General features: G+C 40.3%; 1 protein-coding gene and 1 non-coding gene across 6 annotated transcripts in view; one reads left to right on the top strand and one right to left on the bottom strand.

Moving 5' to 3' along the window:
* Positions 1 to 16,143, bottom strand: part of Clybl (citrate lyase beta like) — a 218,833-nt gene that overhangs the window by 9,393 nt on the left and 193,297 nt on the right. For 3 of the 5 annotated variants that reach the window (XM_031361087.1, XM_031361089.1, XM_031361088.1), the window contains exons 5-7: positions 14,437 to 14,530; positions 13,002 to 13,169; positions 8,465 to 8,589 (exon numbers count right to left, since the gene is read on the bottom strand). In XM_031361087.1, the coding sequence (XP_031216947.1) occupies positions 8,465 to 8,589; positions 13,002 to 13,169; positions 14,437 to 14,530 (387 nt within the window). Of the gene's footprint in view, positions 1 to 2,155; positions 5,819 to 8,464; positions 8,590 to 13,001; positions 13,170 to 14,436; positions 14,531 to 16,143 lie in introns of those variants that run through there. The other 2 variants (XR_004116053.1, XM_031361091.1) reach the window with 2 other exon arrangements.
* LOC116085464 lies at positions 4,604 to 4,710 on the top strand. Its single transcript, XR_004116571.1, has one exon. It is a non-coding gene; the product is annotated as a U6 spliceosomal RNA (small nuclear RNA).

Here is a 16,143-nt window from a genome sequence, read left to right as displayed (position 1 = left end):
CCGTTCCTCCTCTCTAAGACAATCAAACTTGCCCATAAGGTTTTAAAGACTAAAGAAAGCATGCAATGGCCTTACAGGCTCTCAGTCAATGAGAACTGTTAGTGTCGCTGCTGCCCCTGAATCACCTCTGCAGTGACAGGTCTATCACCACCCGAACACAAGCATCTCTACTACAATTGCTACTGTATCACCAGGGTCACAGTTACCATGAATATGGCTACCCCATAGCTCGTCATGTTGCTACTGATACTATTAGCCAAAGATACTTTTACAATGACATTTTACAATTTATGTGGGGATACAGGACATGAGACTACCACAGTGTACATAGGGAGGTAGTGTACAATTTTCAAAGATCGGTTCTCTCCATCTACTGTGTGTGTTGTAGGGAACTGAACTCAGCTTGTCAAGCTTGGAGGCAAGAACCTTTACCCACTGAGCTGTCTGTCTCCCAGGCATGGCCAAAGAGAACATGGCAATGGAGAACACAAGCCTTACTGGGTTAGATTTCGGAGTGGCTTTAATGGTTTGAGAGGCATTAGCCTTGATAATAGATACATACTGAACTCCCTGTCCCCTCTAAACCCCCAGGTTGTAAACACAATTGTCTCTTTAAGAAACTAGACTCAGGGGCTGGAGAGATGGCTCAGTGATTAAGAGCACTGATTGCTCTGCTGAAGGTCCTGAGTTCAAATCCCAGCAACCACATGGTGGCTCACAGCCATCCATAATGAGATCTGACACCCTCTTCTGGGTTAACTGAAGACAGCTACCGAGTACTTACATATAATAAATGAATAAACCCTTAAAAAAGAAAAGAAAAGAAACTAGATCAAGGACTGAAGAGATACCTCAATGGTTAAGAGTTCTGGCTGCTTTTCCAGAGGTCCTGGGTTCAACTCCCAGCACCTACAGGGCAGCTCACAACTGTCTACAACTGTCCTCTCTTCTGGTATACAGACACAATGCAGACAAAATACCCATTCACGGAAAATAAATAAATAAATCGTAAAGAAAGGAAGCATGAAAGTAAACTAAATTTAGGAGTGCTAGATATCTGACAAAGACAAATAGATTTTTTTATAATAAAAGGTAGAGAAAGCCAGGCTGTGGTGGCGCAGGCCTTTAATCCCAGCACTTGGGAGGCAGAGGCAGGTGGATTTCTGAGTTCAAGGCCAGCCTGGTCTACAGAGTAAGTTCCAGGATAGCCAGGGCTACACAGAGAAACCCTGTCTCGAAAAACAAAACAAAAATCAAACAAACAAAAAAAAGGTAGAGAAAATGCTTATTAAACATCCAGAATCAGAAAAATGGAAAATGGCCAGAAGAGTCTATAAAAACAGGGTGAATTCCCAGAATGTAAAAAGGGAAGAGACAGAGGATGAAGGGGCAGTGCTCGCACTTAGTTTTATAAAGAGGAAGCATAAAATCACTTAGCTCTCAGAACTCTATGGAGAAAATGAGGGAAATGTATATGTCATCCTTAGTAAGATTAACACAGGAAATCAGGAGAGTGACTATTCTGGAGCACAGCTTTGGAGGGCACTAGGCTTTGGAGGGCACTAGGCTGGAAAGGTTGATGCAAATGAAAAGGAGAGCCAAGGTGAACCTCTGAGATCCTCTAGATCTGTGACCAGTCTGTGCAGATGGAGGTCTCAGTGGACCAGAGCCATCTTTACAAAGTATAAGGGAGACAGACTCTCTTTCTGTTTGAAAACCTGTCCTCAGAGCCTCTGATAGGCAGGTAACAAGAGTCACCTTGAAAATGTATGGGAGAATGTATTGGGAGAATGACCCAACAGGAGAGAAGCCTTTGTTCCAAATGCTTTGGACAAGGAAAATCAGGCAACACAAAAAGCTATTTACTAAGGATTTCTGTGAGTATTGAAATCTAAAGGAGCTTCTAAATTTGTTGGGGAATTCAATCTTCCTGGGTTTTGTTTATTCGTTTGTTTTGTTTCTTTTCCTCAAAGTGGCTTTACTAAATGATCTATGTACAAGAGTCACCCATTGTCAGTGTATAATTTATTAGTGTTTCAGTAGCTACCTAGTGGCTGTTCTATTTCTATCTGATTCATCTCCCCTTCTGTGTTTTTCTGGTGCAGGGACAGAGTACAGGGTCTCTCATACTATGCCCTCAGCATATGTGGCTAAATTTGTAAATATTTTGATTTAGTTTAGAATACTTCATGGTGGGCTGGAGATATAGCTCATTGTTGGAAAGCTTGCCTAGCAAAGTCAAACCTGGAAACCTGGGCTTAGTCCTTAGTACCACATAAAACTAGGGCTGCTCGTAAACTCCAGCCTGGAGGTGGAAGTGGGGACCAGAAGTCATCCTAGGTACTTACTGAGTAACCAACTAATCAACCGAACAGTATTCCACATCAAATATAAGCCGAAGTTGCTGACAAAAAGCTCAACAGTAAATGCCATATTACCCCGATGTCTAGCCAATCAAGAGGCCTTCAGGGGCAGGGTGGATGGGCAGGGTCAGGACATGACTGGGAATGAAGGGGCTGAACCATGTGGGATTTGATCTCAGGGAAGGTGGGATGAGCGCCCAGAGGCCGTTCCTTCTCTCCTTGTTGCGTTTTGTTCAAGATTAGAAGTCTGTCTGTGTACACATCTGAACTCCCCTATTCACATTTGATTATAATGGAAATACTTTTAAGATTTTATTGGGGGCTGAGGAGACGGCTCAGTGGGCAAAGTCTTTCTGCACAGGTATGAAGAACTGAATTCAGATTCCTCATATGCATGTAAAAACCGAGTGCTGCAGGCAGTGGTACATGTTTGCATCCCCAGTGCTGGGGAGATGGAGCTGGGAGGACCCAGAGTATGCTGGTCTGCTAGTCTAGCAAAATAACAAGCTCCAGGCTCAGTGAGAGAACACCTCTCGAAAAATAAGGTAGACAATGAGAAAGGAAGACGTCTGATAATGATCCCTCATTTTACACGTGCACACACCAGCATGCACACCAGCACAATACCCACACGCAGACACACATCACACCCACAAACACAAAGTTAAAAAAAAATCATATACAGTCTGTCATTTGTGTATTTACTGTTATCTGGAAGAAACCACATTTGTACTATTTTATTTAAGAATGGCAGTCACAGCTTTATAACTACCTTACATGTGAATGATTTCCAAACCCTTTTTGGGGTTTTAGGTCTGACAATAAGATTTCTGGGATTTACCCAGCAACAAGAATAATATTTTTTTAAAAAAGTTTTTTTAGATGTAGGGGAAAATGTGAATACAAAGTAAAGCTGTTTTGCTATACTACCTTTAAGAATAGGTTTTAAAGCATCATAGTAAAGGTGAAACCAATAATTTAAAAAGTTACCAAACCTAACCTATAAAAAAATAAAAATAAAAACCAAACCAAACCAAACCAAAATTCTCTTCTCCCTTAATACTGGAGTGGTCATTTGCTTCTAAAAATGATGTAGTTAGTTATAAGCAGTAGGGGAAATTCACTTTCATGCTTTAAATGTGACTTTCTTTTCTTTTCTCTTTTAATTGTAATTTGGTATATATCAAGTCTGTCATAAAGTCTTCATTGGTGCCCTGAGATTTCCTAAGGGCTTGACTTTTCGGAGCTGATGTAGCATACAGGGACTCTAAATGAACAGGGACATAAAGGGAGAAAGCAATTAACAGGAATCTCAGAAGTAGATCCCTGCCCAGTCTTTCCCTTTTACCTGGATTCACCGGGTGCTGCTCAACTGTTACTGTTCAGAAATAGATGGGAAAGGCTGTGTAAGTGGTGGGATGGGTGGCTGGGTGTGGACGGGGACACACCGGCATTGCTTAGTGGCTCAACTCTTTCCGTTGACAAAGACAACAACCAAGTCTTTAGATGGTTTGTTTGATCTGTGTGAAAGGGTGGCAGTGGGCTTTAGGGCGCTTGAGCAAGTGGGAACAATATTTTTGGCTGGGGAGATTTCTCCAGAGTTCTCTCGGGGAGCCTTCAAGAGAGTCATCTGGATCCAACAGTGTTTCTTTTTGTAAAGCTCCTCGGCACTTGGAAGCATAAAGGAAAGGTGTGCAGCTGCGAACACACCTATGAAAACCGCTTGCCTTCTGGATTTGGAAGGGGCGATTTAGTACAGCTGGCAGTAGTACGAGAGGAAAAGGAACCAACTCTTTTATGCGTTCATAAGAGATCACTTGTAATTGATGTTCCCCGCATAGGAAGTGTTTATTAATGTCAGCTCATTAGTCCACACTATTGCTCCTTCATGAGTGAAACAGGAATGTTCCAGTTACGTGATACTGACCTTGTCTTGACGACCTTTATAACTGTTAATGGGACCTAGATCCTGAATGAATACTCCCCCTCCTTCAGTGTTTAGTCAGCTTGTGAAGCTGTAATGAATGAAAACTGCTAAAAATGTTCAACCCAAATCCTTCCAAACCCACATGACCCACTCAGGGCAGTGATGGGATTAAAAAGAGATCGCCTTGAAAATGGAATCAAAACTCAGGTTTGTAGCCAGATACAGCAGGAAATTCATCATAAATACGATGCATGTATCTGCTATTCCTTCAGACTCTTCATGTCGGAAAGAAGTGTTAAGATTTCCTTTGATTGTGCTTCCTTCAGCAGCACAAATACTAAAACTGGAAAGACACTGAGAAAATTAGCTTTGCCCTTCTGCACAGATGACATGAAAGTTCACGAAGAATTCTATGTTTCTACATATTGAAAAAAAAAAGATTTTCTTTGATTAGTAATCATTTTTAGAAAGCAACGAGCTGTTTCTCGAGCTGTCATCTTTGTCCAACAAGCGATGAATGAGGGGAAAGCCTTAGCAGCAACATCATAATTCAGACGTGAAAAATACACAGGGTCAAATATGCTTTCATATATTGTACTAATACATATTTTATAGGTACTAAATTCTGTGTAATTACAGTTTCTGTTGATCCCAACAGTAACTAATGACTTGAGAAGTTCCCATTGTAATTATCTAGTTTTTACATCATGTAAAATTCTTAGTGGATTAAAAAAAGAAGAAGAAGAAGAAGAAAGTAAAACAAGAAAGATGTTTCTTCATTAAACAAACACTAAATCCAGTTCTGAATGGGGAATTTCTAGATATTACAAAATCTCCATGATGAAAAAAATGATATATAAATGACAAATGGATAATTTTAAAGAAAACCCTTTATACTTTTAAAGCAAATCACATGGAAATGATTTATCCCAGCTAACATAGTTTACCAAGTGCAGCAGAAGAACTTATGATTTGCAGGTTGTATCTCAGAGTACAGTTTTTCTGGAAGGAAGAAAGAGTCTGTCTGGATAATAATGTCAGTTAATTATAAATACTTTACTTCCTGGGAACAAAAACAGGAATAGAACTTACGCTGAATAACCTTTTAGTAACAGATTTTAATAAGAGAAACCCAGCTAAAGTTCCAAATTTTAGCCAGCTGCTTCCATTCTTATCAATAGGGACGGCTGTGCCAAGTAAAACTGGTTCATCTCAACCTATCTTTTGAATATCATTACCTGTCAAATACAAGAGGTGAGCTGATATCATTATTTTTCTAGGGTAAGTTGTTTTTCACATGTTCTCATACTAAGAGCATCGGACTTAATTTCCATGGAACTGCTAAGAGAAAGGAACACGGAATGATCAAAGTCTGAGCCTTGACAACTCACCTGCTCGTGATATAAGCCTTCCCGCGGCTGTCATTTAGAGAGATGGGAAGAAAAGGCAGGACTTTTCACTATTGCCACTATCAGAAAGCACAAATGACCCAGACTTAACTGCCAGTTCTGGCCATGCTTCAGTGTAACTGAAAATGGGGTGGGAGAAAAGCAAGGTACATCACAGTGCCTTCTTGGACTGTTTCTACTTAAAGGAATTAATTAAATGAAATTTTCATCAGAGGAGAGGGATTGGGCCTCGGGGGAACTCATGAGCACCTCACCAGGATGCAAGCCATCCATTTTCCATCCTTGGGATTCATCTGTGCTTTGGACAAAATATCCGGGAGTTCATATTTTTCATAAATGGTACTCATTTGAACCAAGACAGATGAAATGGTTGTTGGAGGTGATAGTTCCTACCACCGAGAGCTTATTTATAGGAGATCTCTGCCAAAATATTCCACACACTATTTAAACCACACGAGCCCCTCAAGACCCAAGGCACCTACCTGCAGTCCCAATGTTTGAGGCCAGCCAGTTTATAAGCACAGTGAAAGAATCACGCTAACTGGATAAAATAACCATATGTTCCCACTGGAGGCTCCATTACTTGAGTCATTTAAGCCTCGCTGGACAAAAAGCACCAGGGCCATTTGCTGTTGGAATGAAACCTCCACAAAGTGGACATGGGAGAAATGACCTAATATGTAATGCTGTCTGTCTTCTGTGTTAAGAAAAGCTGGCCTGCCACACTGTTGTGAAAGCGTGTGCCCCAATTATACCCCAACGAGAGGGGCACTTCTTATTTGGAGAATGGAAAGGGAAAAAAGCCCAGATTTAACATTTACATCACCATTATCAAAGGTCCGGGCAATTTTCCCGGAATTTTTCTAGGAATAATATTTTGGAGATATAATGGGGGAAAGTGTGCATGTTGGGGTGGGAGGCACAGTTTGTAGTCTTTATTTAGGAGCTTAGGAGGCAGGAAGGGAGTGTTTCTGGTCTGACTTTTGTTTGGGAGCTGGTGAAGTTGGGGGGGTAACCTCTTCCATCTGCTTACAAGGCCTCTGGTATGTTTCAGTGTGAAGCAGTGTGTCTGGTTCCTGGAGGCAGAACCATCCACATTGGATCTGCCTGCCATCTCAAGGGAGCGCATTCTGCCTCAGTTTACTCTCTCAGTATGCGTTTATTGCTTGCACACTGTCAGCTGGTATAAGGTAGAATAGAGGGAAAGGATACATAATGTGTGTACGTGTGTGTGTGTGTGTGTGTGTGTGTGTGTTTCTGCATACATACAGGTGTGTGGAAAGGAGATGATGGAGTTGTTCACATGTGTTGATTAAAGAGTGCACAGCTTTTCTTTCTAGTTAAATATGTTCATTTACTGGCAATCCTCATTTGGGATTGAAATACAGGCACAAACATGAAATACAATTTCAACTTAAAATTACTTTTCTGTGAAATGCATAATTTTTTGATGGCTATGATTGACATGAAATGAAAAACAAAAACAAAAACCTCTTTTTCATAAATTTGGTATATTGTCCAAATAGTATCTTTCCTATGTAGATATTCTGCCTTTGGATATTAAATGTGTGTCTGCACAAAGGTTAGTCTGTGGCTGGGGGAGGGGGGTGTGGAGAGGGAGAGGGCGGTGGTATGCCTGGTCAGGGTTAAAGCCAGACATCCACAGAGAGTGACCTACTTAATACTGTTACCCATTTGTACAAGTCTTGGGATTTTCAGGTGTCCTGGCTGCCAGGGATCATAAAAAGGACACTTCTCACATGGGTGTCACAGGCCCACCACTGAAAACCAGATTTTGCTTCTTCTCTCCTGTGTTTTTGTTTGTTTATTCTCACAACGGTGAGTGTTTAACATTTAGGACCTTACTAATCTTTTAGCATCTTTTCTCTCCTAAGTAATTTTGAGTGGAGGGTGTGACAACTCCGTGCCTTACAGAAGTCACAGGCTGAGGTGAGATTATCTCCAGGATAGATTTATAAAAGCGACTTCCCCCCATCCCCCTGAAAAAGAGGCAAACGGTATTATTGCAAATAACCTTTAAGATAATTAACTAACAATGCTGCAACTAGCATAAAACCTTCCTTCAGGCGACACCTAATTTAAGTGTTACTGGCACAAAGTGGAGACAGATTGTGCATTACCACCGCAATATTTACATAGCAGAAACCCACAGAGCGGGAAACGCCAGGCTCAATGAAGCACTAAATTAGAACAACCGTACCCAGTGTTAATTTGCCTTTCATTCTTTCCAAAACTCAGGTCCAGAAATCAGTACAAATCCATCTACAACCTCCTACTCCTAAATGACTAAACCCGAGGAGATGTTAATACTTTTTCTTTTACTTCCCCCACCCCACCCCCCAATTAAAATAACTTGAAATTTATTTCTTCTCTCCACAAGAACCATGTGGTCAAACTGTGATTATTTCAGTACAACGCTCTCCTACTTTGATCTGAAATCATTCTCGTACAAGCGCCACATCGAAGACGACACAGCAGAGCCTAAAAAGGCTTTTACTTTTTCTAAGACTGCCAATACAGCTTATGAAAAACATAAATAAGACTAGACAGGGGAACCAATTAGTGAGATATTTGGGGAAAGGGAGAGTTGTCTACCTTCTGAGATTTTCTCATTGATAAATTTTATTTCTGTTCCACATTTCCCGTCTCTCCTGCCAAATGCAATGAGTTTTCCTTAAGCCATCCTTGTTTGTAATATTTTAAACTCTAGCACCACTCACTCGAGGTATCAACAAATCATTTACCTTTCCCAGCTGCTGGTGTTCTTTGAAGGCAGCAATCAGCTCTTTAGCCCACTGAATTTTTTCCGGGGTTGGAGTAAACTGTTCTTGTACCACAGCAATTTGGTTAGGATGGATCACCTGTTTACCTGCAAAGAGAGCAACCACATTGGAGGCTCAGGACAGACCAGATACGGCCAGCTGCAGACATCCCTGGATGCTTCATAGAGTGGGTATTGAGGAACTGAACAGTACAAAGCAAAACCTACAACCAGACACACTTTTCCAGAAAACCACACAAGAACAAACACAAGTATGGGAGTTACTGCACTCTAGATTTATGTAGACACGCCCCTTCAGCATAGAAAAGCTCGAATTTTTAGATACAGGTGGCTGGATGAGGTAGCTTGTTAAGTAACTACTTTGCTTGGATTTTAACTGGAGAATGTCTGCAAGTTATTCATTATTTTGAGTTAAAGGTACAGTGAAATTAGATGAGAATTCTCTCAAATTGTCTAAGCTGTCTAGCGCTTGTTGGGGGGGGTGCTTCCTATAGCTCGGATACCAATGACAGACAGTTGTAGTTCAGCTCACAGCAGATGTTATGACCATATCAATACTAAACACTGCCTTACAAGGATTCATTTCATTTTCTTTTTGAGCATGTTATTTTAAACATGTCAATTTCAATGAAAATATGTCTAAACTAAAAGGCAGGTTTGAATACTGTGGCATCTAGATTACTCTATTTCACATTTTTTAAATAGAAAGATTACAGAAAACTTATGTTCCAAAATATATCCAGATCTTCCCTTTTTCCTTATAGTATGAGAGCTGTTTTGTCTTCAAATAATAAGAAATGGTATCTATGTAGAAATACCTTCAAAAGGAAATTGTATCTATGTAGAAATACCTTCAAAAATCTTTTATTCTTTTTGAAGTTTAAGGGTTTTAAATAAAAGCACCATCCATATACAAGTCTCAAAGGATTGCATGTAATTATAACACTCTTAATAATAATAATAATAACAACAACAATAACAATTTAACAATCAGGGAAGTGTGGTATCTAATCAGGTCATTAATAAAATGCAATATAATTTAATGTCACAACGATGAGATTAAATTGCATTACATGATAAAGTTATGATCATAAATTGACTCTTTAAAACTGATGTACACTTAATGGCTGCTAACTATATTTGTTGTCTCATCAATTTGCTCTGCTTTTTAAATAGTTGCTCCAATATTTAACACTATATGTCACAACACACATGTTTTTATAAACTATCAGTTTCTGTTACTATACTTATTCGTTTAAACAGATAAGGGACAATGTTTGTAAAAATAGTAAAACAGGGATTTTCTTCTTCTAGTGTTTTTAATTAAATAGATAATATTCTCTTTAAAACCTCAGCATAATTAAAAATTCTGTTATTTCATTCTTGCCTGATAGCATAGTAGAACAATGTTACAAATCTATATGCATAAAGGCACTTCAGACTATTTGAAGACTAATTTTTAGAGCCAACTATTAGGAGCAACAAATGTGAATTCCTTTCAAATAACAGGTATTGATTTCACATTCAATTATCTTAATAGTTGTAATAATATTATTTAAAAAGCTTGCCAGTGCCCGGTAGTCATTTCCTAAATTGTTAGTCCTGGATTTCATAATTTATGTACATAATTTACATTGCTGTGCAAAAAGGCAGATTTCACGGGAACTTCTTGGTACAAGCTCTGTAATGTGAGGAGCAAATGTAACTAGTTAGCCGGGTTCTTGCAAAACCTCCGGACTGCTCGGAAGCACCCACGTTTCCGTACAAGGCCACTGTTATGTATTGCAGTCTTGAAATCTATTTACACTTTCATGCCAAGGATTCTTTTGTCAATCTGTGTACATTCCAGTGACTGTATAATGAGCTTTAATGCCATGTGGGACACAAGCAAATATTTTATCCACAAGAGTTCTTATTGACAAGTTACCAAGAGGGTGCAAAATTGGACGACATTAAAATTTATGACCGTGAGATCCTCTTTACAGGACCGCTTGATATATCTTGCTTTAAATCAATACCTGTCAAGTTTTTTAGGCAACTGTATGATGGTATCATTTTTTTCTTGTACAAAAGACTGCAAAAACACTTGAAAACCTATATTGCTTCATATTCATAATCTTGTCTTGCAGCCTGTAGTGCCGTAGTAACCATCCATAATGGCTAAGGCAGTGGGAAAAGCTTTCTCCCACATTTTAGTTTGGGTTTCTTTTTTATTATTTTTTAAAACCCTAAAGTTAATGTATACAGCCATTGGGATTGATGTTAAACTAATCAACTAGAGTGGGGACCCCATGCAATAAAGACGGCAAAATGCAAACTACAGCCTACTATTTGGTGTGATGCTAGATTTTCTTGAGGGAGGAAAAAGAAGGGAGAAATGATATAATTTTATTATAATCTCATAAAGTAAGGCTTTATGTGTATGTACAGATTTAAGTTTTCATTCAAAGTACTGACAACGTTTGCCCTGGCCCAGTCTTGAGTTATGAATAACAGAACACTTTTGCTGATTTTAAGCCCTTGACCACCTGCTTTAGATATTGTGCAGTTGGTGACGATGCTCTGCCTTCTCCCCTCGGCTCCTTCACTGCCCCATCTTCTGTTGCTTCTCTCCCTCTCTCATTCAAGGCCTAAGGTATCACAAATAAGTTCCAAAAATTGGTACCCTAGGATCATGAAAGGCATAAAATACTCAGAGAGAGCATGAGTTAAAACACACACAGTCTCATATCTTTTGATCACTTTCTTTTAGTGTGCAGAAATATAGTTGAGGAAACAAACACCTCTCAAAATCAGGACGTTTGTGTGGAGTGTGGCCCCCAGCTTCTGCCACTTGGAGGCACAATGGGCACTGTGCCCTCAGTGCCTCCCTGCACCCCAGTGTCCATCTTCCTGTGATTTAATACTCCCTGTGGGGCAGAAACAATAGTGCCAGGTCCATAGGTTCTTCGTGCTGAGTTGGGCACAGTCTAGACATTTAAACCGGATTTGAAATAGCTTGTCTTCTGAGATTGAATTGGGAACCAATTCAATTCAGTCCTGTATCTTGAGAAAACTTTGAGTCCCAGAGGAAGCTGGGGGAGGGGTGTGGTCACTAAACCAAGGACATGAAGGGCTGGTGGCTGAGACCAGGGTGCCTGGCAGCCAGTGCCACATATTGTAGGCCAACAACATCGGTCTCTATTAGATAGATTTCATGGAGCTTTTTCTCCCAACTTTTCCTTTTGGGCCACATCCTAACTGGCCAGGATAGGCATGCCCCATCCACGTACTGATTGGCAGGGGGTTCCTTTCTCTCTCTGTCTCTATTAAATATAAGGAGAAAGCACTAATAGTTTAGATCGTTAAGAAAAAAAACCATCTCTGTACATAGGATCATATGTCTTTAAGCTTAAGAATTAGAGGTTCAGGATTATGTCAGTGCTCTGTTATATATGAAAAGCAACATCAGGTTTATTAAATTCTAAGATAAGAGTACTATTGCTTAAGTCTTTCCATTTTGTTTCAGGATAAGACATCCTCTGCCAACACACATTTTTCATTTCAAGGCAATTTGTGAGATGTAGTTCAAACCTGACTAGGTAGTATCAAAATACTTTATAAAGGGATAACAGCATTCCTTCTTGCTGGGTATATTTATAGTTAGCAATCTTAGCACTTTCATCATAAGGATCAATGAGAGAATGAGAGAGAGAGAGAATATGTGAGTATGCATACACAACGGAACAGGACCATTTATACATAAGGTTCTATTACGGTTTTCAAAAGACAGAATTCCATTGCAAAAACCTGATTTTCAGTTTCCTTGAACTCATGGGGACAGGAGTGATGAGCACTGGTGACTGTCAGCTGCCTGCCTCTACCCCATACAGGCCTGTGAGGGACCCACTGACCCTGTACCAGCCGGTACCCACAGGTGACAGCAGGTGCACAGAGACTCATTGGGAGACACAGGAGGAAAGAGGAGCTTCCCACAGCCAAACGATTCTAAAACATAGTCGTGAGTAAAAAGCACAGGCAATATCAATTAAAAAGTAATCAGTACTTTAGTGATTTTTAGGAACATTTTCTTATATTTCACCAACGTAAATTCTGACACTCTCAAACCCTCACATAGTAGACTCATCCTTTGTCTGGGATCAGCTCAAATTATACTGACATACTTGAAAAGACAGAAAAATAAGTGTGAAGGAAAAAAATTAAATCAAATATTTTGTTTTGTAATTTGCAGAGACAAAAACAAAACAAAAAACAAACAAAAAAACAAAACCCAAAACCAAAAAAAAAAAAAAGAAAGAAAGAAAGAGAGAAAGAAAGAGAGTAAAAAGAAAAGAAAGACCAGAAAACTACCCACATACAACCCAGGTGACAATCATCAGGTGCTCTCTGCTCTGTACAGCCTTCTCTTGTTGCAGGGCATGGGGTGCATAGACATCTTTATTTTCTGGAATGCCCGCTAATGTACACACTGCTCTTTAAGATAGCTCCAGGAATCATACCAGTGAAGCCCATGGCGGCTGCTTCTCTTGACTGTCTGAGAAGTCCGTCTTCATCCCGGAAGTCAATGTACACAAGATCTATGGCTTGTAGGCCAAAGGCCTTTGCCGTGACAACAATCTTCTGTCGGGCATAGAGGATGTCTTGGGTGTCCTTGTTGCTTGTTGCACCTGGAAGTGAGTTACATGTAGAAGAGGGGGGCTTTAATGTTGGAAACCAAACCCAGACATATACTACAGCAACCAGGTTATAAAGACATGCATGCCTCTCTGGAATTACTTTTCCCAGAAAAGTAATTATTCCAATACACAGGAAGGCAGGTATATAGGGGAGAAGTACTGAATGGCATATATGCCCAGTGGACTGGAACAATTTTCAATATAATCATTTTGTAGTTGTGTTCAGAAAATGGAAGTGGGTCACAGGGGCCCCTAACAGATTTTCCTCCTTTGTGTAATCACTTGGAGAATGTCAGCCCAAAGATAACACTACAAGTGTCCAGGAAGCTGCGTGGGGGTGGGGGGCAGAATAGCTCACTTCTTAGGAATGGCATATGTTGGTCTTGTGACATCTGTCCTCAAAGATGTCCTGATCCAGTGCTTTGGGGTTTGGTTGGAGCGGGAGGGGGGCGGGATGAGGAAGACCCTCATTTTGGGAGAGGCAGAAAGTGCCTGAATGCCTTCTGTAATACACTTAGCTGTGGGACACATGAATGTCTCCTGGGAAGACTTGTATTAAAATTAAATTTTCCTTTTTACCCTCAAGGGAGGGAATGTTTCAGTGTTTAAACTTGGGCTACAATACCCATTGCTCAGGAAAAGTGTCCCAGCCCACTGGGGTGTGGTTCTGAAAACAGTTTCTGAAACAGTTTCTGTAACCTCGGATTAGGGCTCAAGGGATATCAGCAGGGCCGGTAAATATTTAACAATAAATGCTCTGAAATATATACCAAGGTAAATTTACAATCTATCGTAAAAATGCCTACTAGACTTAATGCAGAAAACACGGCATTAAGCACGTGAACATTCCATTTAGAGACCATTTAGGTCTTGTAGTTAAGTGAAGATAACATAGTTAAGCATCGGTAGTAGAAAAGACCAAGGAGACCTCAACCATACACTATTGAACATGCCTGAGGTTGTGGAGGCTTTTATTAGTTACTTTATAAGTGTACAAGTAATAAGGTGGGATTCTGGAAGCAGGCGATGGAGCCTAAATTATCAGGAAGTGGTGGTCAGTCAGTTGTCAGGAAAAGGCACCGTCAGAGCTAGCAAATACACATTATTATGTAAATGTCCCTTTGTGAAGGGGTAAAGAAGAAAAATCTCGAGCATGTGCACACTCACACACACACACACACACACACACACACACACACACACACACACACGAGGGCAGGGGCGGGGGAGAGGGGGTTGGGAGACAGATCTTTGACACCTATGCTGGCTCGAAAATCTTCTCCTCCAAAAACGACTGCATCTAGGCAAAGACCCACTTGAGGTCCAATCTTTAGTGTTTCTTCACACACTGCCTGGAAAAGAGCAGAGCAAGGTCTCAGAGGCTGGGAGCCAATGCATCAGCAATAGGAAAGATCCAGATCCTAACATACTTTAGCTAAAACAAACTGAGACCTTCCCTACATCATTTAAGATTCTTCAGATAAACACCTCATGCATATCTGCTCTGCCTGGTGGTTTCATCAATATAGCCATCACAGTTTATTATATAGTTAGAATATTCCAGTTATACAACATCATCCAATTTTCTCGATAACTTTTGGTAAACACTTTTAGCTTTTACTCTAGGTAATTCATGTCTCTCCAGAATTTGTTTTTGTTTTAAGAGGTCTCTTAAATGACAAACGTAAAGCCACCAGAGAGGAGGGAAAAAAAAGTTTGAAATCAAACTAATTGGATTATTTGCATTAGGATCAAGTAAAGGGGTTTCAGGCTTAGAGTCAGGCAATGCAAAACCTACAACTTCGGAGCAAAAATAAAAATGCTATCAGTCACCCAGGGTGTGTGAATAAAGCATCTCTGACACGTCCAGCTGAATGTAAAGGTGAATCACGTTTGCTATAGATGTAGCTGTGAGTCTTGGGACATGTGGCTGTAAGGTACTAACATCTGTGTGGGTGGGGAAAGAGTGAAGGAAGCGGTGGAGATACTGTTGATTAATTTCAGGCATTGTGAGAGCTCCTAAGTTCATTACTGAATAAAATGGCAAAATTGAGCTTTAAAATTAAACCACTGCATGTATCTGATCCCAGCTCTGGGATGTGCTCTTGATTATACTCGAGGGTGTTAGGGTGGGCTGAGGACTTTATGGTTGTTTGAAGGAGCTGGTCATGAGACAGGGCTCGAGGCAGCCCGCAAACATTTGCACTGGGCCCGTCCTGCACAGTCCTGCAGACCTCCAAAGCTTCCTCTAAGTGTTACTCCATCTCAGGTCAGCTACTTCTGTTTTTAGTGATTTTTTCCCCCCTACTCTCTGGAGTGGGGAAAAAAAATCAGAATGCAAAACCAAAACAAAACCACCAAGGGCTAGAAACTAAGGACTAGAAACTTCTTGGGGAAGAAGGCACAGGGAGTGCTAGACAGCCATTCAAAGTCAGGTGATACGAGGAGAGACACATTTTGAGAAATGATACAAAGGCTGGCAGAGCAAGAAGGACAAGCCAGCTGGCTATGAATCTGGTAAGGCAGGTAGTTTGATGCAGCCACACAGTGGCTGAGAATTGGCTCAGCTAATCTTTTTTGAATGTGTGTTAGAAAACACTTTATGTTTGAAACGTGGCAAACTGAAACAAGAGACTACAGATTTTATATATATATATATATGAATTATGAACAATAATCATGTGTGCCAGGGATAACAGATAAAAGTACCGGAGAGGCCAGGGTATTTAACTGGTAGGAAAGGTGACTCAAACTCAGTGTATAAAGGTGAAAAATAAAATTTCCATGTACGACTAATCTATTCATGTACTGATTCGAGGCATATACTTATGCTGTAGTTTTAGTTTTATCCGTACTCCAGGAACGTACAAATGTTTGGAGACTGAGAAGATCTCTTTTTTTTTTTCTTTTTTAACTAGTTTCTTTGTCTTCCAAGATATTAACAACCTTGTTATTGGAGCAGGAC

Source organism: Mastomys coucha, unplaced genomic scaffold, assembly GCF_008632895.1.
Source record: "Mastomys coucha isolate ucsf_1 unplaced genomic scaffold, UCSF_Mcou_1 pScaffold9, whole genome shotgun sequence".
Classification (NCBI taxonomy): Eukaryota; Metazoa; Chordata; class Mammalia; order Rodentia; family Muridae; genus Mastomys; species Mastomys coucha.
This window is presented reverse-complemented; position numbering and strand designations above follow the sequence as displayed.